Source organism: Onychostoma macrolepis, chromosome 08 (assembly GCF_012432095.1).
Source record: "Onychostoma macrolepis isolate SWU-2019 chromosome 08, ASM1243209v1, whole genome shotgun sequence".
Classification (NCBI taxonomy): Eukaryota; Metazoa; Chordata; class Actinopteri; order Cypriniformes; family Cyprinidae; genus Onychostoma; species Onychostoma macrolepis.
This window is the reverse complement of record NC_081162.1, coordinates 829,884-853,566: the sequence shown is the minus strand read 5'-3', so window position 1 is coordinate 853,566 and position 23,683 is coordinate 829,884. Positions and strand designations below refer to the sequence as shown.

The following is a 23,683-nucleotide window of genomic DNA, read 5'->3' as shown; positions in this document are numbered from 1 at the left end:
ATTGACTTGAATTGACTTGATGTTGATTTATGATTAAGTGTTCTCTTAATTTTTTGAGCAGTGTATTAAGCAGACAGTCTACTAATACTCTAATGACTGGTAGTTGACATGTAGTTACTTTTTTTTTTCATCACTGCACAAAATGATCTTACATACTTTTAAAGCAATAGTAGTAATAGTTATTTATTTGTATTACCACATCAGCATCTAAGACTATCTCCATGGTAAAAACCCGAATAACACAAAATAAAAACCAAGCAAACTAAAGTAATACAACATTAATTTTTTTTTTTAAATTACCAGATGAAACCTATTGGCTCTTATAAGGTGCTCTGCATAAAAGCCTCTGCAAACTAAATAAACATAAATGTACTCTTTTGATAAATCAAAGATGGCCCCCTTTACCCGAAAAGACATTTGTCTGGAGTGCATAATCTCAAAATGTTTACTAGGATATACCTTCCAAGTAAGAAATTATACAAACTAAATTAAAATGAAAATATGTAATACTTGCAGAAGGACAACTACGCACCAACACTTCACAGATCTGAGCTTAATGGCCAAAAGCAGGACTGTCCTTGGGAAAAAATCACCTAATGATTTATAAGCATATCTATAATGTTTAATAATTGTATTTTCATAACTTATTAACAATCAATTTATCATTTCTAAATTAAGTATTACGTTATTTACAAACCAATTATTTAGGAGTTGTCAGTGGTTCATAAGATCATTTAGAAAGTGTAAGTAAATGATTAATAAACTATTTAAATGTACATTTATAAATCTTATTATTTAAACACATGATAATAGTTGCTCAGTGTGTTAATAAATACTTTATTAACACATATTCCTGCTGTAATTCATGATTAAGTCAGGTAGTTATAAAACGTTGTCAGTCATCTATTTTTGTGAGCTCATCTAAAGTGAGGATTATGTATGCCTTGTAAAGCATTTACAATGGAGATTTAAAGGATAATTTATTTTCCAAACAGAAAGGTCAAACAAACACAACACAGAGGGATACAGAACACAGAAATATTTTTTTCAAGATGCAAAAAATGAAACTGTACAAATGTACACTTGATAAAAAAAAAATAAAAAAAATAAAAATAAAAATCTGCAATGTCATAGAAAAATAAATAAATACAAATAATTAAAATGAAGGGTTGTACAGTTTCATTTTTTGCATCTTGAAATAAATATTTCTGTGTTCTGTATCCCTCTGTGTTTCGTTTGTGTTTATTTTTCTGTTTGGAAGATAACTGAACGTTTAAATCTCCTTTGTAATAGATATGCTTATAAATCAAGAACGAGGTATTTATAGTTGTATTTATGAACTGCTTACTAATGACTATTAATGTTGGGACAATGCTTTATAAAGGATGAACTAACTATTTACTCATGCTTAACTAATGATTCATAGCGTGCAGTTATTATAAAGTGTTTCGTAAAGAAATTCATATCTATTTAATATTGATATTTTCATCACAAGTTTATTACGATCTTACACACAAAGAACCTTCTATGGTTCAATTGTGTTCATTTTCTGAAGAGCTGATTGTTGTTTATGGCTGTGAAATGTGCAGTGTTGCATAGACCTCACGTGAAGACCTGTGTCTGAGACCACCTGAGGCTTTCCATGTGAAAAAAATAAATGGCTTTTTACAGTAGATTAAAGGGTTAGTTCACTCAAAAATGAAAATTAGTCCATGTTTTACTCACCCTCGAGGCATCCTAGGTTTCTTCTTTCAGACGAATCCAATCTGAGTTATATTAAAAATTATCCTGGCTCTTTCAAGCTCTATAATGGCATGAACAGGTGTTTTTGTTCAACAGTGCAAAAGTAGGCAAATAAAGAGCACGCATCCATATTAAAACGCGCATCACATGGCTCCGGGGGGTGAATAAAGGCCTCCTGCAGCAAATCGATGCATTTTTGTAAGAAAAATATCCATATTTAAAACAATATAAACAGTTTTGTGTAACTTCCGCTAACTGTTGTACATGAGTTCACGAGAGACTGCCTTTCCGGCAGATGATAGGCGTAGCGCATGTGCGCGTGAGTCTCGCGAAATCCAACGTTTGTTTACAGGAGCAAAGGAAGCAAAGTTTCCTTACTTTACCAAAGGAAAACCAGTCTCCTCTTGGTTTATATCAAATTCCTCTGACACTTTTCTTTACAAATCCTCGTTTTGTGCTACTAGTTCGTGACCTACGCTACGCGTACGTCCTACGTCATCCACTGGAATGGCTTCCGCCTATGACAGTTAGCAGAAGTGAAAAAAAGGTTTTTATATCATTTTAAATATGGATATATTTCTTACAAAAATGCATCGATTTGCTGCAGGAGGCCTTTATTCACCCCCCGGAGCCATGTGATGCGCGTTTTAATATGGATGCGTGCTCTTTATTTGACTACTTTTGACCTGTTGAACAAAAACACAGAATTATAAATGTAATTAAAAAGCTTGAAAGAGCCAAGACAATTTTTAATATAACTCCGATTGGATTCATCTGAAAGAAGAAAGTCATATACACATAGGATACCTTAAGGGTGAGTAAAACATGGACTAATTTTCATTTTTGGGTGAACTAACCCTTTAACCTTCAACCTTGAGCAGTGACAGAGATTGTCTAAGTAATGGATGCTCTAGTGCAGTGCATTCAGAGAATCTAACAACAAACATTTCAAGTTCTAAATAGAATAACATATGCTTCATGTATATTGCTTTGTACAAAGAATTTGATTACTGTTTTTAGAATTTATAGAATTTATGCACACACATACATTATTTATGTTTAAAATTCCTATGTGTGATTGAGGTAAGGTCATATAATTGATGGTAAGATCCACAGAAGTTTTAATAGCAATCAGTTACGGCTGAACATCACTTATTAAATGCCGTTGCCCTGGTGAAGACATGTAGTTACCATGGTAACCCCCACTGTTTCTCACCTGTAGTTCAGGATCCTCCTCATGATTCAGGTGGGCTTCCTCTGCTGCTTCCACCAACCGCTGGAGGGCAAGACAAATGGATATTATGTTCCGTTTTAATGGATTCTGTCAATCTCCCAATCATTCTTTTAGCACTTCCTGTTCACAGTCACACACAGCACATGCACACACACTGCAATTGATCCCTCTCTAAAATAATAGAGAAGACAAATACATTTTATCTTACAAAGATAACATATCTATATATATGTTATGAGTGAATAATGGAGTTTGATTCATGCTAAATGATAAAAAAAAAAAAACATATATGTAAGTAAATATTGCTGTTTATTACTATATATTGTAGAGAATATCAAATAAATTTTTGAGTGTTTTTTTAGAGGAAAACTGTATGGAAAAGAGACCTTGGTTGTTGTTTTACTTGGTTTTTACTGTATTTTAATTTTAGCTGGAAACATTTGTATTTTAACTGGCTATAATGTTCTTGGCCTGAATAACCTGTGCCAATCTTTATGCTGATAAACCCTATAAAACTCTCTCTTTAGAGCATGCAAAGACAGTTACCTTTATAGCTTCAGCCTTCTTGTGGAACATCTGCTCCATTTTCCCAGCAAGTTTCTTCACCAGTTTGATTCCATCAATCTCCTCCACCCTCACCGACTGCTCAAACTCCTTGTATTTCTATGGAAAGAAAGACATCTGACAATGATATTTATAAAACAAATTATCTCGCTCCTTGTTGCTCATTGGTCAGTCCAGTGATAGACTGTAGCAACAGCTGTGATGTGAACAGCTGTTGAGCAGCTACAGTGAATCTCACTGCATAGCACCCATAGAAACCAACTTTTGATAGGGATAGTCCTGCCAAAATATGAAAATTCTGTCATCATTTACTCACCCTTACATTGTTCCAAACCTGTACTAGTTTCTAGGTACAACTTGAAGATGAATATATGACGACATAATTTTTAATTTCTGAGTGGACAATCCCTTTAACCCTAAAATAGATATGCTATTGGAACGAAGACCAGATCCATACTAAGAGCGATGGAAAGCTGCTTGATTTGACAGTGACACCTTTGTGAGTTTGGCTTCAAATATACACGACTGACAATAGACCAACAAAATTTCACTGACATTTCACTACTGTGACCACTTTTGCACTTCTGGTTAGATTTGAACTAAATTTCACCACCTCTGTACTCTGCACCATGATGTCAACTTTGAATCTAAACTAATTATGTTTTATGATTTAAAATTGTATTTATCCTGTTTCTATTTATTCTGATGAGCAATGTTTGGTTTGTTTGTTTATTATAAGGAGAGAGGGAAGGAGACAGTCAGAAGTGCTCTTGGCTTATGTGGGGATGAAACTGAATCTAATCCTATTCCTGCTCCCATAACTCCCCTAACCTCACTCTCAAAGCCCTTCAATCCACTCTACTACACTCCAGGCCAAACATTATCTCAAGGCTAGAGATGTGGCTCTTCACATGACTAGCCAAGCATCTGTATGTACGTATGTATGTGTGTGTGTGTGTGTGTGTGTGTTTGCACATGGACACACTTACATTTGATTTTACTTTGACAATAATTAAGTAATTTGTGGTCATTTCTTAGCTGTTCATTAATAAAAAATAAATAAATAAATAAATGTCCACAGATTATGCCCAGGCTTGATATTAGCAAAAAAACATACAGTTTATGGGAATGCAGCAACAAATAATGATGGTGACAACTGCAGTGAATTCTGACAATACATACAGTAGTTGCATTAAGAGCAGAGCAGACATACAAAAATTACAAGTAGTTTACAAGTAGTGAAATTATAAAGTTACAAGTAGTCCAAAATGCAGCAGCTAGATTCCTGAAGGGGTGTAAGAAGTTTGATCATGTTACTCCCCTCTTGAGATCATTGTATCGGCTGCCAGTTCACTGTCGAATTGAGTTTAAAATCTTGCTACTTGTCTATAAATCACTCAACAATCAAGCTCCTCCGTATTTGTCTGATTTACTCTACCCCTACACTCCAACAAGGGGACTAAGATCGGAGGGCATATTTCACCTCCAGATCCCTAGTACCTGCTTAAAGAACAAAAGATCTAGAGCCTTTTAAGTGTCTGGTCCCACCATCTGGAACAACTTACCAGTTCACATTAGAAAGGTCTTCCACTTTATTGGAGTTCAAGTCATACCTTAAAACCCATCTCTTCTCTTTGGCTTTTAACATGTAGCAACGCGTGGCCCTTGTATGGTTTTAATTTGTGCACTGATTTTTTTTTTCTCTCTGTTGTATTTCACTGTTTGTTGTGCAGCACATTGGTCAGCTTTGTTCCATGCTTAAACATGCTCTAGAAATAAAACTGAACTTGAACTTGAAAAATTGTGTTTCAGTATGGTAGTTACAGTAAGTCAATGGGGCAAGGGTTTGCGCTAAACATTCAAATTCAGATCAGGTAAAAATCAGGTAGGCAAAAGACAGATCTGAACAATCAGGAAAAAGAACCAAGAAAAAAGAACATAGGTACAATTCAGAACTTCAAACTAAAAGTCCAAACAACAAAAGCACCATGACACTAAACTACATTACATATATTACATAAAATCAAAAAAAAAAAAAAATGAAATGCTATTTATAGAGAGGCATAGTTACATTTGGTACAATTACCACATTTAAAAGTCTCCTATAAATATGGGTGTGTCCAGCCTATTTGCATGTAGGGCTGAACATTCTTAGCAAACTGCCCACAAATAGACTGTAGTTTGCAAGTAGCGAGTTTTGAGCAGTGTAAAGTAGCGCTTGTTGTTTGTCGTTTCTCCGATCACAAATGCAGACATGGTAATGTTTACGTGGCGTGATGCAACGCGACGCGTAAAAAGACAGTATAAGTCATTATAATCAGTAATTATGTCCCCACTGGATGCAACAAATGCCTCATTTGTAATGGGTTTTATTGTTGGCAAAACATTTCCGTCTCATGCTTGAGGTATTCGGCCAATCACAACGGACTGGATAGCTGGCCAATCAGAGCACAGCTTGCTTCTCAGAACGATGAGCTTTGTAAAAAATTGTCACGTTTCAGAAGTAATGTACAGTATGTGGAAAATAATGTGTTTTTTGAACCTTAAACCGCATAAACACATTGCATTACACCAAATACACAAAACAATGTTATTTTTATCAACGTCATATGACCCCTTTAATAAAGTGAAATTGCTTACTAATGGATTACTTATTTATGCTCCATACAGTACTTGCAATATCTGCTACTATGACTGTGTGAAGCCAGTTGGGTGGCCGGTATCCTTGTCTGTGGAAATCAAGTGGCTGGTTAAGCGAGCACTTTCTAATACCCCTATACCTCGATGCTGCCCCAAGGGAAGTCTGTTTGTTCCCGAGTCTGTTCGTTCTGCCATCCTCCGTTGGGACCACTCCTCCAGGTTGGCTGTCCACTGACTCACCACTATTAATTATTAATTATTAGGTTTTGGTGGCCTACGAGGATTTGCAGTGTCCGCCGCTTCGTTACGTCTTGTCCTGTCTTTGCCCAAACTAAGTCTAGTAACTCTCCGCCCTCTGGTCTACTTAGACCTCTTCCTATTACTTCTCGCCCGTGGTCCAATATTGCCTAATATTTCGTCATGGGTCTTCATCCTGACGGTCGTTGACCGCTTTTCTAAGGCAGCCCACATTGTTCCACTTCCTAAACTTCCCTCCACCAAAGATACTGCGAGGGTAGTTTTTGATCATGTTTTTAAGATCCACGGGGCTACCCTCTGATGTCATTTTTGACAGGTGGCTCCAGTTTGCCTCTAAGTTTTGGAGGGAGTTATGCCAGCAGATTGGAGCTTCTGCTAGTCTGTCGTCAGGATTTCACCCACAAACTAATGGGCAGGCTGAACGAACTAACCAAATTCTCGGTCGCATACTTCGTAGTCTAGCGTCCCACAATCCCTCGTCGTAGTCTGATCACTTACCCTGGGCTGAATATGCCTATAATTCTCCATTCCACGGTTGCCTTGGTTACCAGCCACCTCTGTTCTCTTCTCAAGAGTCGGAGACCTCTGTTCCTTTGGTGCAAGTGTTCATCCAACGATGCCGTCGTAGCTGGAGATGGGTTAGAACTGTCTAAATGTCTTAACAGAGAGTGTACTCAGCGCGCAGCCAATCGTCAGTGTACCAAAGCTCCGAGATATGTTTGCGGTCAGAGTGTAGCTCTCCACTCGTAACTTGCCCCTCGAATCCTCTTCTCGAAAGCTTGTACCTCGTTATATCAGTCCATTTTCCATAGTCAAGGTTCTCAGTCCTGTGGCGGTACGACTTCGTTTACCTAATTATCTGCGACGCGTCCACCTGGTATTTCATGCTTCATGAATTAAACCTGTTATTCGTGCTCCCTCCCGTCCCACTCCTTCTCCTGTCCTTGTCGAGGGTTCCCCTGTCTATAAGGTCAGGAGACCGCTCGATGTTCGTCCCCGGGGGCGTGGGTACCAGTATTTGGTCGACTGGGAGGGATACGGCCCAGAGGAGAGTCCCCTGCCTCGGGAGAGCCTGGAGCCACTCGTCGGGGGAGGGACACTGTCATGAGCAGGATTTGCTCCTTCCTCGTTTCTCTCTCTCTCCTTGTTAGCACTACGTTGTCTCAAGCTGTTCGCTATTACCTTGATTCTCTCTGCTACTTTACTCTGCTGTTCTCTCTGCTTTTTTTCCAGATTATTGTTGGTATCTGCCCTTTGAAAGCCTGTTAATCTCTGTTCTCTCTCTGAATAATTTTCTTCCAGTCAAAGTCCTGTCTAGTCCAGTCGTGTCTGGTGGCCCGTGTGAGCCGGTCCTGTCGCTGAGAATGGGGTCGAGTCTGCTGGCTGGGGACAGTGCTCGCCTTACTTTGCCAATCCACTGCCAGTACCGCTGTTGATGAACTTCAAGGATTCACAGATGTGCCTTTTCCTGAGTTCTCTCCCAGCTCTGCTCCCTCCAGTTTTGGCCAAAGCGGCAGACTGCCTAAGTTGCCTTTTCTAAATAAACTTTCTGTTTGGACCTGCCTTCGCTTCAAAATCCTCCTTAATCCTGTGACATGCCTACCTGAGGTAATTTTATGTTTTATGTTACTCTGTTTGCTGTGCAGAGTTTCTCTCTGCAAGCCCTTTAAGGGGAGTTCACCCAAAAATTTAAATTCTGTCATTAATTAGTCAACCTCATGTTGTTCCAAACCTGCGAGTCCTTTGTTCATCTTCGGAACACAAATTAAGATATTTTTGATGAAATCCGAGAGTTTTCTGACCCTCCATAGAGAGCAAGGTTCCTACCATGATCAAGGCACAGAAAGGTACAAGGAACATGACAAAATAGTCCATGAGACATCAGTGGTTCAACTGCCTTGTTTATGTGCAGAGGAAAGCATAAGGCAGAGGGTGACTCGGGGGAGAAGAATTGTTGAATAAAGTCGTTATTTTTGTTTTGCTTTGTTTTTTGCACAAAAAGTATTCTCATAACTTTATAAAAGATACCTTTCTGGGCCTTGAACATGATAGAACCCTTGCTGTCTTTTTGGAGAGAAGCTGTATCTGTCTTTTATAAATCTGATTAAACTAAAGACTCTTCAGAGATATGAAGGATACAATACTACTCTATGGGTACTCAAGATTAATATGGGATTGGCAGAAACTGTGTGTGTTATGACTCCTTTAAATAAAAATAAAATTTTGGCAAAACATTACATTTGAATTAATTGATAAAATCTGAAAAAAATCACCCAGCCCTTCTAGGTCCTGACATGTAATCAGTCAGCCAATTATCTTGAATGCCTCCTATATTTATATTTTTTTAAATATACTGAAGCACACTAACAGAGTTTATCTCTGCCACCTTCTTCCTCCCCAGCACCACCGGTCAAGGTCTGCTTACAGGGGATTTTGCATGTCTATTTGTGAAGTCGCAGCAGTAGTTTTAAATGCTCATCAAAGAAAGTCTGATAACACTGCTATGTTTAAGGGTACACAATAATGACTGCACTAAAAACAGAAAAGTTGTTCCTTTGGGTTTTTGAAAAAATGTTCATGTACATATGACAATGTTGTCAAAAATATCCTTGTTCACACGGATCCACGAAAATGACTAAAAGGGCTATACAGTGTTGTGGAGTAACTAGATACATGTAATGGCATCACGTAATTTAATTACAAAATAAATGTAACTTTTATCAATTTAGGACTTAGAAAAAATGTGTAATTAAATTACAGTTACTTATGAAAATGTTAACGATTGCAAAGGGGGTTACATTTGAATATTTACACACATCCACATACAGATTTAATTGATTTCTTTCCCAAATTGCACTGACTACTCTAAAATATGAGACATACAGCCATATGATTTCCACGATGCGGAAAACACGGACTGGTTCGTAGAATCCAGTCATAAAAGTGGAATTCCTATAATGCAGAATGTCAAGGAATATGCCACATTTTGAATGAATAAATCAAAAGTAGATCAGTACACTTGAATCAAAACACGATATGGACTATGTCTGTGAATATTAATCTGCAATAAGACAGTATATGAATCCTGCATGTTCTGCATGTCTCTGTGGAAATTAATGGCGCAGATGCATGGTTTCATACTGAAGCGCGTGTATCACTTGTGGACGTCGCGGTGTTTTCAGCCTCAATATATGAGTACATGAACACATAAACATACTCTCTAGAACTGCTCTGAATCCCTTCATGAGCATTTTACAGTTTCTTTTGAGAAAAATATCGTCATATCATATCATCACTTTACATCACTTTAATCGGGGAGCATTGGATCAGCGTTCTCGTCGCGCTCCCTGTCAACTTCGACCTGGTTTATAGCCAGGATCCGAAGTTGCAATGATCCAACCAGCAGACCGAATTCCAGCATTGAATCTCAGTCACGTGCCACAACCATCATAGCTCTGTAGCTCAAATAGTAGAGCATGGCGCTAGCAACGTCAAGATCATGGGTTCGATTCCCAAGGAAAGCAAGAGCTGATAAAATGTAGAAGCTGTAACTTGAATGCAATGTAAGTCGCTTTGGATAAAAGCGTCTGCTAAATGCATAAATGTAAATGTAACCATCAGCGGATCCCGACGAGCCGGTGTGCAGTGACTTTCAAGCCATTGGACTGGCACTTAGAGATCTACAACTTAACATCGAGGGTCTGTCTGCAGCCAAACAAACACTTATCAGCACCATAGCCCACCGTCACAGCGTTGATGTCATCTGTCTGCAGGAGACTCACGTAGCAGACCAGTCAGCGGGGCGCTACACCATTGGAGGATTTGACCTTATCTCGTCAACACCAGATGCCAGATTCGGCCATGCAGCATATGTTCGCAGTGATGTCGCTGATGCTTCCCCAGTCTCTTCATTACACTTCTGTGACATCGTTCAGGTCAGAGGATTCAGAGTCGCCAATGTCTACAAACCTCCCAGTCAGTTTTGTGTTGGATTACATCGATTGGTGACCACCCCCTGCCAGCTAGCCAGACGGTGTTGGAAGACTTCCCTCATAGCCAGCACAGACCATTGCTCATCCACATTGGGCTCCAACTGCCGATTATCTACGGCTCACCCAAGAAGCGCTGGAACTTACGTAAAGCCGACTTGTACAGTAGCAAGCTGGAGAGAAGTGTTGTAACAATCCCTTCTCGCTGCATCCCAATCGAGGAGGCTTACCAAAGCTTCCAAGAAGCAATTTTCAGTGCTGCTACTACAGCCATCCCCCGTGGCTGTAGGCTAGTCTATACACCGTGTTTGGATGTCGAATGCCAAGCTCTCCTTGAGGTGAACGAAGGGTCTGGAAACCCTGACATTGCCGACCACCTAATTGAATCCCTGGATGCTGCCAGACGAAGCCGATGGGAAGAATCAGTGGAAAAACTCAACTTCACCCACTCCAGTCGGAAGAGTTGGAGCCTGATTCGTCAACTGGGTGCCTCCCAACGACCACCTGGACAATCCAGACCATCTGTCAGTCCAAACGCCATTGCCAGCCACCTTCTTCAGGTGGCAAAAGCTCCACTGTCGAAACCACACAGACAATCTGTGCGCAACGAGTGGAGGCAGTATTGTTGCTTGAAGTCAGTCGGACTGGAGGGTGACTGCCCGGAGGAATTCACAGACTTAGAACTGGATGCGGTGCTCCGTACGGTGAAGGAAGGCTCCGCCGCAGGATATGACAACATCCTGCCAGAATTTCTTAAACATCTTGGACCCAAGGCTAAATCATGGCTTGCTTCGTTCTACATGAGGATAACTCGAGAAAAAAAGATGCCACAAACCTGGCGCCAGGCAAATGTCATCGCCATCCTGAAACCCGGCAAGGACCCAAATCTCGCGGCCAGCTGCCACCCAATATCCTTGCTACCCGTGTGTTTCAAGCTACTCGAACGCTTGATCCTTCACCGAATGAGCCCAGTCTTAGAGAAAACCAAAACAGACGAGCAGGCAGGGTTCAGGCAAGGACGTATCACCAGTGACCAAGTTCTTGCCCTGACGACATACATTGAAAACGGATTCCAGCTAAATCAGAAATATAGATCTCTTCCTCCATGACAGATGTTTTCGACAAAAACAGCTCTTGGAAAAAACAAGCAAACGGACTCCCACAGGGAAGTCTCTTCAATATTTATATTGATGATCTTCCAGCAACACAGTCCTGCAAATTCATCTACACCGATGACATCTGCATTGGGACCCAACATCGGACATTTGACGAGGTCGAGAACGTACTGAACAAGGACATGGATTTGAAGGTGGACTTCCTCAGTAGGTGGCGACTCCAACCAAGTGCAACTAAGAAGGTATCCAATATTTTCCACCTCCACAATGCACAAGCCAAACGGGAGCTCAATATCTTCCTCAAAGGCTGCATCCAGCAGCCCGCCTGTCATAGAGAAAACCTGTTTGGCTGGACCCACCGCCAGAGGATATGACAGTCAATTTAGCATGGAGTGAGGAGTGGGCAGCAACTGATGTCGTGAACCACTCCCTCGTAGCTGAGCCATCGGTCTGCCCTCCTGGCTTTGACCTTCCTCGACAACACTGGTCAATGCTGAGCCGATTTAGGACGGGACAAGGCCGATGTGCAGCCAACCTTGTCCGGTGGGGCCAAGCCACCAATCCAAACTGCAGCTGTGGGGAACCAGAAACCATGCAGCACATTGTCAACGAGTGCCCGCTGACTCATTTCAACGGCGGACTCGAGGCTCTACACCTGGCTGAACAAGATGCTGTTCTGTGGCTGGGCACGCAATGCAAACGCTAAGAAGAAGAAGATCACACTTCAATTATTAAAGTAATTGAAAAAGTTATACTACTATTACATTTTAAATAGGGTAACTTGTAATCTGCAGCCTATTACATTTCCAAAGTAACCTTCCCAACACTGGCGCTATATTATGCATGCCAGGCCAGTAGTTGGCGATGCCCTTTTTGTTGAGAATTTTAGCACTTTCAGGCCCCTTAAAACACCATTGTGTAAATGAACGATGCAAAAAAATGCAAAAAAAAAAAATAGTTTTCTGTTTTTAGTTGAAAACATTGTCATGTAAACACACCCTACGATGAATGCCATATTAGCCAGTTTAACATAAACAAAAAAATTACCAAGCTGAACTTGAATACACACAAATCAGTGACAGTATGATTTTGCTGTAGTAGGAAGCTAGTTTAACTTTTTACTGTTTCGCCTCAAAAGGGGATGTTCCAGCAGAGATGAACAAATGGAAGTGAAAGAAAATTTGCATGAAAGAAGGCATGAAGGAGACCCTGGAGAAACACAGTCAATGGGCCATGAACAGGGTGTGATGAAATCCATTTACCAACAAGCTGGTGTGTTGAAGAGGCTTTGGAAACGGTGCATAGTCAAACTATTCACTTAAAAAATGACAATGCATGAGGTAAACAACAACAGGAAATATGTTTTTCTGCCTAGGCCATTCTGTTGCTAGGCATTGCTACTGTTCTAACTATTCTGGATGATTGGTAGATTAAACATTTCTAGATTATTACTAGGCATTGCCAAAAATGTTACAATGTTCTGACTGGTGACTAGTAGGGCTGGGAATTGCCATAGACCTCCAAATTCAATATTATTATGTTTAGCTGTCGATTTGACATTTATTGCATTGGTATCCATGGTTCCATGAAGAACTTTTAAAGGTGACCTATTATGCCCTTTTAATAAATTAATTAAACCACGCGGTAGAAGGGAGAGGATTTTTTCCACATGTATTAATTTATTCTGAATGCCAGAAGGACACATTATCCGAACATATCATTTGCCAAGCCATGTTATTTTTAATTTGCTTCAGGAAATAAAAGATGACTTGGAATACCAGGTCTATCAAAACTTCTAGCAAACCTTCATTTTTGGCCTCCGATTCTTTTCAACGTACTGTGGCTTATTTATTTCTTTATTCTTTATTTGCGACTACGCTAATTCGCGCTGCGCTTGGTATATTGGTATATTGCACCTGTGTTCTTTAAATTGCGCATTGTTAGTAAATCACCCGCAGAAATTTCCCCTCCCATTGGCGCTGTTTTGGAATTGCGCTCTCGCGTTAATTTGCCCTGTTTAGTAAAACTGGCCCTATAAGTCCCACTTGCAGTAGTGCGTTTAGTTTACCCACCACACAAAGCACGAGGGGGGATCGGAAACACGATTTCTCCAGCGATCGCAATTTCTCCCGAGAAATTGAAGCTGGGTTTCTGTGTAAGGACGCCTGTGAGCCTGTACATCCGAACACAGAGCAGGTTGCATGCTAGGATCACTTCAAATGCAGTGTTCAAATGCAGAAAAACGCAAGGCACCTTCGTTAGCCGCTTTGCTATCGGTTTACACAAAGGGTGGGAAGAGGTGTGGGACTCCATATTTTGCTCGGAGGCGGTCATATTCAAATAACTAGCTAGTTACGTCAAAACCAGCACCAAATTGAAACAGGTCGCTGGATGACACATTTTTCAACTCAGACAGTTTATAACAAACTGGCTACATGTTTTCTTTTCACCTTTTCTGAGCTGACAGACACAGCAGAAACTAAATGCAAAAAAAATCTACAAAAGTGAAAATTTCATCCGATGTCACCTTTAATATTCACGTAACTTTTCCATTGCACAAAAGGTTCCTTAAAGTGGAAGGAGGTCCTTTTAAGAACAGTTCACTGAAAGGTTCTTTTATGGCATTCCTGCAAAAAACAAAGAAATAAATAAATAAAAGAAATATCATCTTACTAAGACGTATCATTGGAAGATATAGTGTGACAACTGATATTTCTATGCATTTTATTATCTCATTCATTTACATCAGAATTTCATTTTACTTTTTGTCCATATTAATATCAGCAAACTGCATGAAATTGCATTTTATTGTTTGGGTCTCTGAGTAAAATTGAGGGAATTTTTTATTTTTTTTCTCCTCCAGTATTCCCCTATATCATTCTATATGAGCCATTAAAGCCTGATGTACGAAATATGATACTCAAAAAACCCCAAAAACCACATTCATTCATTCATTTGTTATTTTATTATTTTATAATTTTGTTTTATTTATTTTTAAAATTACATTTTTTTTTAAATAATCATTATGATCATTTCGTTTGTTTATTTCAAATGCCAGGCTTTTACAGGGTTAAAAATCACTCTCTGTCACTAAATATCACTCAAGTAAGGTAGCCATTTATCAAAGCCATTCATCAAGATATGCGCAAATTGACTGCATCCATACCTACATTTAAATTAAGTCAAGTATGCCTTCCTCAGCACTATTTTGTTCACCATACATTGCATACATTTGGAGCTTACTTGTTTTTACACCTTGTATGTCATGTGGAAAATGGTTGTAAACCCTGTTTTACTAAATCAGCATGGTTATACCCTATATATTTGAAAATGCTTTTATATAATAACTCGTTATAAATTTATACCTCTTAATGTTAAGTAATTAACATTTTAAAATGTCCTACTCTACTGGTATGCTTGCCTTGGTAGTACTATTTTTATAGTACCGGGGGTGTTTAGGTGCTTTTGCCTACACATCACTTCTGCACTTCAACTATTAGAGCACCACCATTAATTTCAAAAGCATCTATTTGATTTTGTTCTGGAACCTGTGTGGAGTGAATAAAATCATTTTACAAATACATTTAAATAGAACTTCTTGAATAATTTGAGATTTTACACAGGACAAAAAAAGGATCCATTTAATAATGTGTATTGATCCTTGAAATGAATACTTGGCAACCTAAGGACCACTGAAAGAGTGAGTAAAGGAGAGATATGAGGGGCACTTTGATGTCACTTCACAAACTAGAAATTGCATGAGTTACACCCACATCAGCAAGGCAGGTTAATTGAGTTTGGCATTGTACATGTATTTGCAAATTAATGCTTGTGTGTAGAAAAAAAAAAATGTGCAGAGAAGATGAGTATGAAGATGAAGATGAATGAAAAGTAACGAGTATGTACTGTATGCTATTAATATGGACTAGATAAGAAATGGATGGTTCTGGAATGACCAAGTTAAAGCCCTATCTCATACCAATGAAAATGCTGTGGTGATCTGAAGTGTATGAAATAGCCTTAAAATCAATTCATGCAAAAAATACAGTGTCCACATGCATAACTAAATTCACTTTCACAAAAACTAATTCACATGCATAAAACAATACATATGCAAAATACATTTCTCAAATGCAAAACACTATTAAAAATATATGGCAAGTTGTATAGGGCCTTGTTGGCTGATTTTGGCTTCTAACGATACTGAAAACACCATGCTACATTCAGTCCCCTTCCTTTACAGTGGTGCAATAAAGTCATTTCTGTGCAACACCCTAACCAGTCAAATCATGTAACCTGACAGGATGTGCTCGATACTAAAGAGTTAAAACTGTATTGAGCTGCGAAAGAGACATTGTTTTCTTTGTCTTCTTTAAATTGAATTACTGTTTTTACTCACTGTTGTTTTGTTGACAGTGAATCTGCTCTGAAAGAACAGGAGTTGGGGGTCATTTTGAACACAGTGGCATGAATTTTTTTTTGCTTACAAACCTCAAAAGTCTATGACCAGCACTGTGTGGAATACAGATGGATGGCATACAGTGTGTGCAACTGTCTTGTATTAGCTGCGATTGGCTGTACCATGTTTTGTGCTAATCCATATATGAAATTCTCAGTTCATAACAATTTCATAACAGGCGCATTTCAATGAATCAAAGTACTCAAAAACAGAAATAAAAATATGTTCAAGTATTAAACCTTATACAGCAACTGTAGCAAGTGACTTTAAATGTTTTTATTCTGCCATAAAACCAAAACATTAACAAGGACATTTAATAATGCATTGCAAAGGTTTATGCCTCGTGCACAGTCAGAAGGACACAATTCTAAAATTAATATACAGTAGTAATAATGCATGACTCTGTTGAAACCACACTGGAACTTTTTTAAATCACTGTCAAAATGCATAGCTTGCAGCATAAGGGCAACATAATATCATGAGTATGTTACCTGGATAAATAGAATGTAATTATTTCTTTTTGTATGATTTTAGCTATATGAGCTTTTATCTTTTTTTTGTTTGTTTTTCATTTTCCTTCAACAATGTTTTGAGATAATCCTTGTGCATTAATCCTATTTCTGCCATTCAAAAGAACAAAAGAACACAAAGCATTCCTATACATCCAAAGATCTGGCATGAAACTCTAGGTGACACATTTCGATAGGTCAAACGTCATTATCACATGGTGCAGCTGATTGGTTCTTTTGTATCAGCAGCCAGTGAGCTCACTGCTCAACATTCAAATACTTGGCTGGTGCTTGCTGTAGCAGTTGCAGCGAGCTTCGGAAACCCCCCACCTTCCCCGGCTCCACCTGTATAGATCTGCTACGGGGTGACTCGTGTATGGGGTTATTTTATATTTTATACTTATGCTCACAGCAGCATGTTGTGGATGTATTGGCAGTAGCAAGTCTCGATACCAGATCTATTTTGTCAAGACCAAACACATTAACACTGCCATGTATATTACCATGCCAATCCCTCATCTACAGGGACTATGGGATGACCGGCTCTAGAACAAAACATCATGTCATTCACTAATTGCCAAAAATTATTACAGTCTCCTTTATATAATCAATGTGGGAAAATGTAGCAGAATTCTCTGTATGTAGCTTTTAAAATGCTTGACTTTATGTGGCTGTGTTTATCATCTCATCATTCACAAAACACATTTCAGTCTGTGCATGTCTGCTTTTATAGTATTTTGTGAAGAACACATGTCATGATAAACACACACCCTGCATCAAGTCGTCTGGTTTGCCTATCACTGCTTACAAAGAATATTACATGCAGGACATCACAAGTCTTCAAAAGCTTAACCCAGTGAGACATGAAATTAATGTGACGAGCTGCTGAATACAGATATTTCTTGCTCATTTCAATGGGATTTTGTTCTTAAAGATGTGACTAAAGACGTATTTCAGCCAGTGGTGTAATGGTGACATACTGTGAATTAACCTCATCTGCATACAAACACATTTACATACTGATAAAAGTATTTAAATTAAACCTTATTGGCTGTAATGTGTAATATGTTATTCTCTTATAGTGAATACCAGTGATAAGTGAAATTTGTAATTATGTAATTTTTTTGATGTTGGCCAATAGGCAGGAAGACATCTTATGAACATTTTGTTCTTTGTCTTTCAAACACACAAGTAGTCCTCATATTTAAGTTACCTTCATGGACATGGATAAATACACATGCATACTCTTTAAACTGATTTCTGTCATTCTTTTTTGGCAAGAATTTAAATACAGATATGCAGCTACCAAGCTAAACCACACCCTGACCAGACCTGTTGACAAAAAGCTCAAGGTGACAAGACAAGAAGCTGTTTTTCATATATTAGCTAGGCTATTTTTGTATTCACATATTATGGGCTCTCGTGTTTAGATGGCCACATGCAAAATCCCTTTCTGTCTATACAGATTTCATGACTCATTCTGCATTTCACAGTCTCATCAGATTTTCTGCCTATCTACTTCAATTTTGCAATATAACTGTGGTGTAAACAAAACACTATTGGCTTTTTTTTCTTCTAATGACCTACTTAAGTTTGAGAACCCGTTCCTGACTACTCTACTAAGTTCACCCAAAAATTACAATTATGTCATTATTCACTTATCCCCATGGCATCCTTTTTTTTCCGCGGAGCACATAAGGAAAAATCAGGCACATCAAGAACACCAAACAAATGTGGGAAAGCAAGTTTCAGCACAAGGAAAGACTACCACTTAATGATGTAAAATTTCAATCCGCTCCTCTCACATTTGGACTACTTTATTTTGTATGGTACTTCCTCATTAGTTTGGTCCTTTTAGAACTTGTCATTGTATAGAAAGAACCATGAAACGAATCTTTAAAATTTTCTACAGAAACAAAATACAGCATAGAAAACCAAGCATAAGGGTGAGTAAAAATTACTTATTTTCAAAAAAATTTTTCAGTTTACGTTTTAAAGATTTGAATGTAAGTAAACACACAAACTCAATATCTTAGATGCTCATATATGAGCATTTTAAGCTGAATATGTACAGCATATTGATTAGGAAAGGATGTTGTTCACTTCCTGTTACACACACACACACACACACACACACACCGTTTCCCTTGATTTAACCTTGAAACATGAGAAATTTCCAATACAAGCATTATTTGAGCTTGAGCAGTACAAGGTGTGATGATGATGATGCAGAATAATATGGGCACAGTTTAGACACATGCGTGATGATGGCAGCAGATAATATAAAAACAAATGTATTCAATGTAAAGAATGCCTTAGAATGCTTTTAGGAAAAGAGGGAAGATGTAAGAGAATGGATGAGAGGCAGGACAAAGGGTAAAGACTGAAAGACACAGGAGATGAAAGACACACAAACATAATAGATAAGCAAAGAAAGAACAAAGAGTAGCTAGATTTTCCTGATGGAAACAGCAGAGCTTGCAAGATAGCAAAGCATTGAAATTTCAGGTAAGTTTAAATTGTGTTTTTCAGATTTTACTTCTATGGAAATTAAATGCAAAATTAAAACTGCTTTGTTGTTGTCTTGACACTCAGCTGTTGGTTACATTTTAAATAGTAAAGAAATTAATGGGAGATTTTTAAACTTAAATCAAGGGAAGAAATAAAAAAGATTAAGATACCTTATTGCACACATGAAAATGAATAACTATTTTCAGATTTTTTTTTTTTTACTTTTGCTTAAGTATAGAATTCAAACCTACTGCATCAGGTGTCTAAAACGTTAGGGAAAAGAACAGAGATGATTTCAAGATGTATACTCAGAATTGTGAGATTTAAATTTGCAATTGTGAGACAAAAAGAAGATATTCTGAAGAATGTTGGTGATTCCATGGTAGTATGGAAAAAACAATGGAAGTCAATGGCTTCCAGCAACAGTTTGGTTACCCATGTTCTTCAAAATATCTTCTTGCGTTTCCTGTGGCTGTTTTCAAGTACACTCTCAGAAATAAAGGTATAAAGCTGTCACTGGGGCAGTACCTTTTCAAAAGGTACAGTTTTTTATCTATTAGGTTCAAATATGTACACTTATGGACCCTTTAGGTACAAACATGTACCTTTTGAAAAGGTACCGCCCCCAGTGACAGCTTTTGTGCCTTTATTTCTGAGAGTGTAGTTGTTTTTCTCCAGGTCTGAAATTTTACATTGCTCCTCAAGCAAAGACCCAACCCTCTGCAAATGATGTTGGAGCCCCTCTCCTTATCGCCTGTCCAGAACCACTCCGAAGCACTTTTAAGCTGATGAGGTCGCGCACACAATAAGCGAGTGAGTGAGCCACGGGGCACACTTACACCAGTTCATTCACATTACTCTACTTTACATTCTCCTCTCCTCTTTCTCCATGCACATTTCTTCCTCTGGGCTTCCTGTCATATGTCTCTTTCCTTTCTTCTCTTCTGTTGCCCTCTGCTCTGTTTTTTCTCTTCGCTGCTTTTCTGTCTGCTCACCAGGCATGTTCTCTTTCTTCTTTTTAAAACCGTCACACAGATAATCTGCCCCTCGGGCTCCCATCCTCTTTACTTAGTAGCACACACACAGATGCACACATGCCACAAACATTCTACAGTCGCTGTCTTTTTCCTTAATATTGAAATATGAACTCCAACCAGCCCAATGGTGAGAATATCACTGGCAAAATCACACTAAAATCATGCTCACAGACATCCATCTGCTCCATTACAGAAACATGCTTTCCCATAATCACAGGCCTCGTGTGCTGACCTCTGTGATGCCCTGACCTCACTTGTGAAAAAAGACAAGCAGAACACTAGCAATGGAAGGTGGACAAAAAAACGAACAGAACAAACCAAACCAGGTTTGCTGCTCGTGGGTGGTTTAATTAGCGTAGACTGTGTCTGTGTGTGTGTGTGTGTGTGTGTGTGTGTGTGTGTGTGAGTATGAGTGTTGACATGTGCTTGTGTATGCGATATTGCAAGAACACCACAAAAGGAGCTAAAACCTTATAGTCAAAAATAATGTGTGCCCCTTAAAAAGAAGCACATGGCACAGTATTGGTATCAGATGGTAATACTTTGATAAATAACATGGTACCGAATGATTACCAAATTCATATAGCTTGACAATAACATGGTACTCCAACGTACTTCAAAAAATATCATGATATATCTTTCAGTTATGTTTTGTTCATGGTGTTAAAGGTGCCATAGGTGATTGTCTTCAGAAACATTTTTTTGTTATTCTGATAGCAATCATTGAGTTAAGTGGTCTAAATGTATTTATCTGAATTTATATATTCTGTGGAAGGTATAGGACCAAGAAATGTTCGTTCAATCAAAACGCTCGGTCCGAGCGTTTTAATTGGCTTTCCTACCTGCCTGTCAACGTATGTATTTGCATACCTCTGCACACCCTGTTCGCGCAGACAGGATACGTCACCAGTGCATTCACGCACACTGTGCAGACAGAGCGTGAATGGCAGGCAAACATCAACAACCCAATTTTCCTTCCTGGTATTGTAGTACTTACTAACTGTGCTATAAAGATTTCTCATGAATGATACATGATGTAGCCCAGCACTGTTCCCAATTCCAGTCCTCACGCCCCCCGCTCTGCATATTTTGCATGTCTCTCGCTTAGTTAACACAGTCGGTTCACATAACCAGCTCGTTAGAAGAGAGCTAACGTTACGTGCATGAACTGTGTTCCGATTGATATGATCCCTACACAGTGTTCATTGCTCCCTACTCCCTGAGCAGGGAAATCCGTTGAAGTTTATGTCACTTCGGAACATTCACTCACGGATTTGCGCTGCGCAGCGTCTTCACACACAGACAAAACTTACAAGAGAAGTGTTAAGTGTGACATAATATTCCTCTGTAAATAAATACAATTTAAATTCATGTCTCGCACACTTTAATGTCCTTTGTATTGAACATGGAATCATGGTGGAATATCTGGTGATGTCCACTTCGCAGGGCACTTATGACTTACGGTCGAACAGAACAACCATCGGACATGATAAAATATACATATGAAAAGTGCAGAGCGGGGATGTAACCTATTGTAGTAATTTAATGTTGTCTCTGGTATTCTGCTCTTTGAGCGTATGTGCATGCAGGGGGAGTGGCTTTGGATGGCGATTGCAGGGAGGGTGGGACATTCGCTTTCAGTGCTATCAGGCTAAACTTAGCATTTTCCAAGATCTTCTACTGCACCTTTAACTGCACAGATTAGCACAGCTCACTTTACCTTTTGCAACAGCTGAGAGCCAGAATACTTGGCCGCAATGGATTTAATTTCTCCACCAAACGCTGAAGCCCAAAGTTTTACACTAGAAAGAAGGAAATGAAATTATGAGGAAATTAATTTGACATAACAGGTACAAATTTGGGTATGAGAGATAAGTGCAATATAGTGAAAACTTGCTTAAAAACTTGCTTAAACTGCATTTTCAAATCATGTACAATTATAATACATGAAATTTGTATGGTATTTAAGCAAATACATCCTTTAAACTGCATTTGTCCCATCACACAACTATATGAAGTGAACTTTAAAATCAAAAGGCACTGGCTAAATAAATAAATGCATATTGTGACCTAAAATATTTAGGTTGATTCATTTTGATTCAGTTCATTTTGTAGAGCAGTCTGGGCAACTTGAAAAATAGCAAATAACACATTTTGGACATAATGACAACAATATAGGCTATTTTATATATGTTTCTTTGTCAGCAATAGTTGTACAAAATCAATACAGCAAACAATATACAAAACATCCTATTTTATTTGTAGCCTATTATTAGCACCTACTAATTATATACAAATTAGAGATATACGAAAAGTATACTTACACTGACAGGGGAATTCCTTGATGAGATGCACATACTCTGGCATTGGGTGTAATCCACAGCAGGAGGAAAAATACACAATGCAAAACACACTTCATGATTGCAATGATGTCCAGAGCTTCTGAAGAGATGAAGAATTGTCTGTCAACAAACTCAGCTGCCGACTAACACAGCTTACAACAAATATATGTATGGATGCGTCGCGTGGAGTGCGTTCCAGTCAGAGATGTAACAAGGGAAGCGCATGCATGTATTTTTTAAGGAAAGCCGCCGCTGTCATGCTATATATACTCCAGTCGTACTGCAGTTTTACTCAAATCAAGTGCGCTGAAAGAGAGAGGTGAGAGCAGAACGGACCGATGATGCGAGGACGTGTCATGTCTTCTCTTTCGTCCGCTTTCTGAGAAGCTGCTGCTGCCTATATTGTTCTTCACAGGAGAATCCTATCAAATGATGCTATACGAATCGATGACGAAATAGTGAACAAAACAACTGCCGGAAAACGGGAAACGACAAGACACGACAGACTGAGTGAATGAGTTAAAGAGACTACACCACAACTACTGTACGACTACAGATGCGCCTCGATCCTCAGCCCTCCATCAGAGAAATACTAGCTGTAAACTCCTCAGCAATTATCTAGTCATTTAGTTAGTGATTGGAGTTATTGAGCATGGTGAATCTCATGAAACCTGCAGACTTATATTTCTTCCAGAGTTTGTTTGTTTGTTTATCTATCTATCTATCTATCTATCTATCACATTTTAATGTCTATGCACTACATTTCTTGTAACACATGGAACATCTCTTCCATCTTTATTTTACCCTCTAACTCTAGCACTCTATTCTGTTCTTTAAAAAAAATAGCCCCTTTTAGACTTCCACTCTATTCATTTACTAACTGCTTGTTTTCTTAAAAAATAAAAAATAAAAATTCTCTATTCTCTAAAAATGCTTTTTGTATTCTATCTATTTTCTTTTTATTTATTATATGATAAAAAAGAAAAAAAAAAGAAAACCCTTGCTATGTGTACTGCGTTCAGCTATCTGAGACTTGTTATAGCACTTATCATTACTCTTTTGTTGATTTTGATTGCTTCCATTGTCCTTATTTGTAAGTCGCTTTGGATAAAAGAGTTTGCTAAATGACTAAATATAAATGTAAATTTCTTCCTGCAAATTCTCATTACTGGAAAAAAAAAATGTCATTAAAATAATGCGAAAAAATAATTATATATTATTTAAATTGTAATAATTTATAATTTGATGTGTATTATCAACAATTATGACAACAATGACAATT

At 38.4% G+C, this 23,683-nt stretch overlaps 1 protein-coding gene across 1 annotated transcript in view; it reads right to left on the bottom strand.

Annotated features, from left to right (window-relative positions):
• Positions 1-23,153, bottom strand: part of cacna2d3a (calcium channel, voltage-dependent, alpha 2/delta subunit 3a) — a 248,553-nt gene extending 225,400 nt beyond the window's left edge. Inside the window, exons 1-4 of the mRNA XM_058785501.1 lie at positions 22,384-23,153; positions 21,780-21,861; positions 3,524-3,640; positions 2,960-3,019 (exon numbers count right to left, since the gene is read on the bottom strand). Of these exons, the coding sequence (XP_058641484.1) occupies positions 2,960-3,019; positions 3,524-3,640; positions 21,780-21,861; positions 22,384-22,478 (354 nt within the window). The 5' untranslated portion in view covers positions 22,479-23,153. The remainder of the gene's footprint in view (positions 1-2,959; positions 3,020-3,523; positions 3,641-21,779; positions 21,862-22,383) is intronic.
• Between the last annotated feature and the right edge of the window lie 530 nt (positions 23,154-23,683).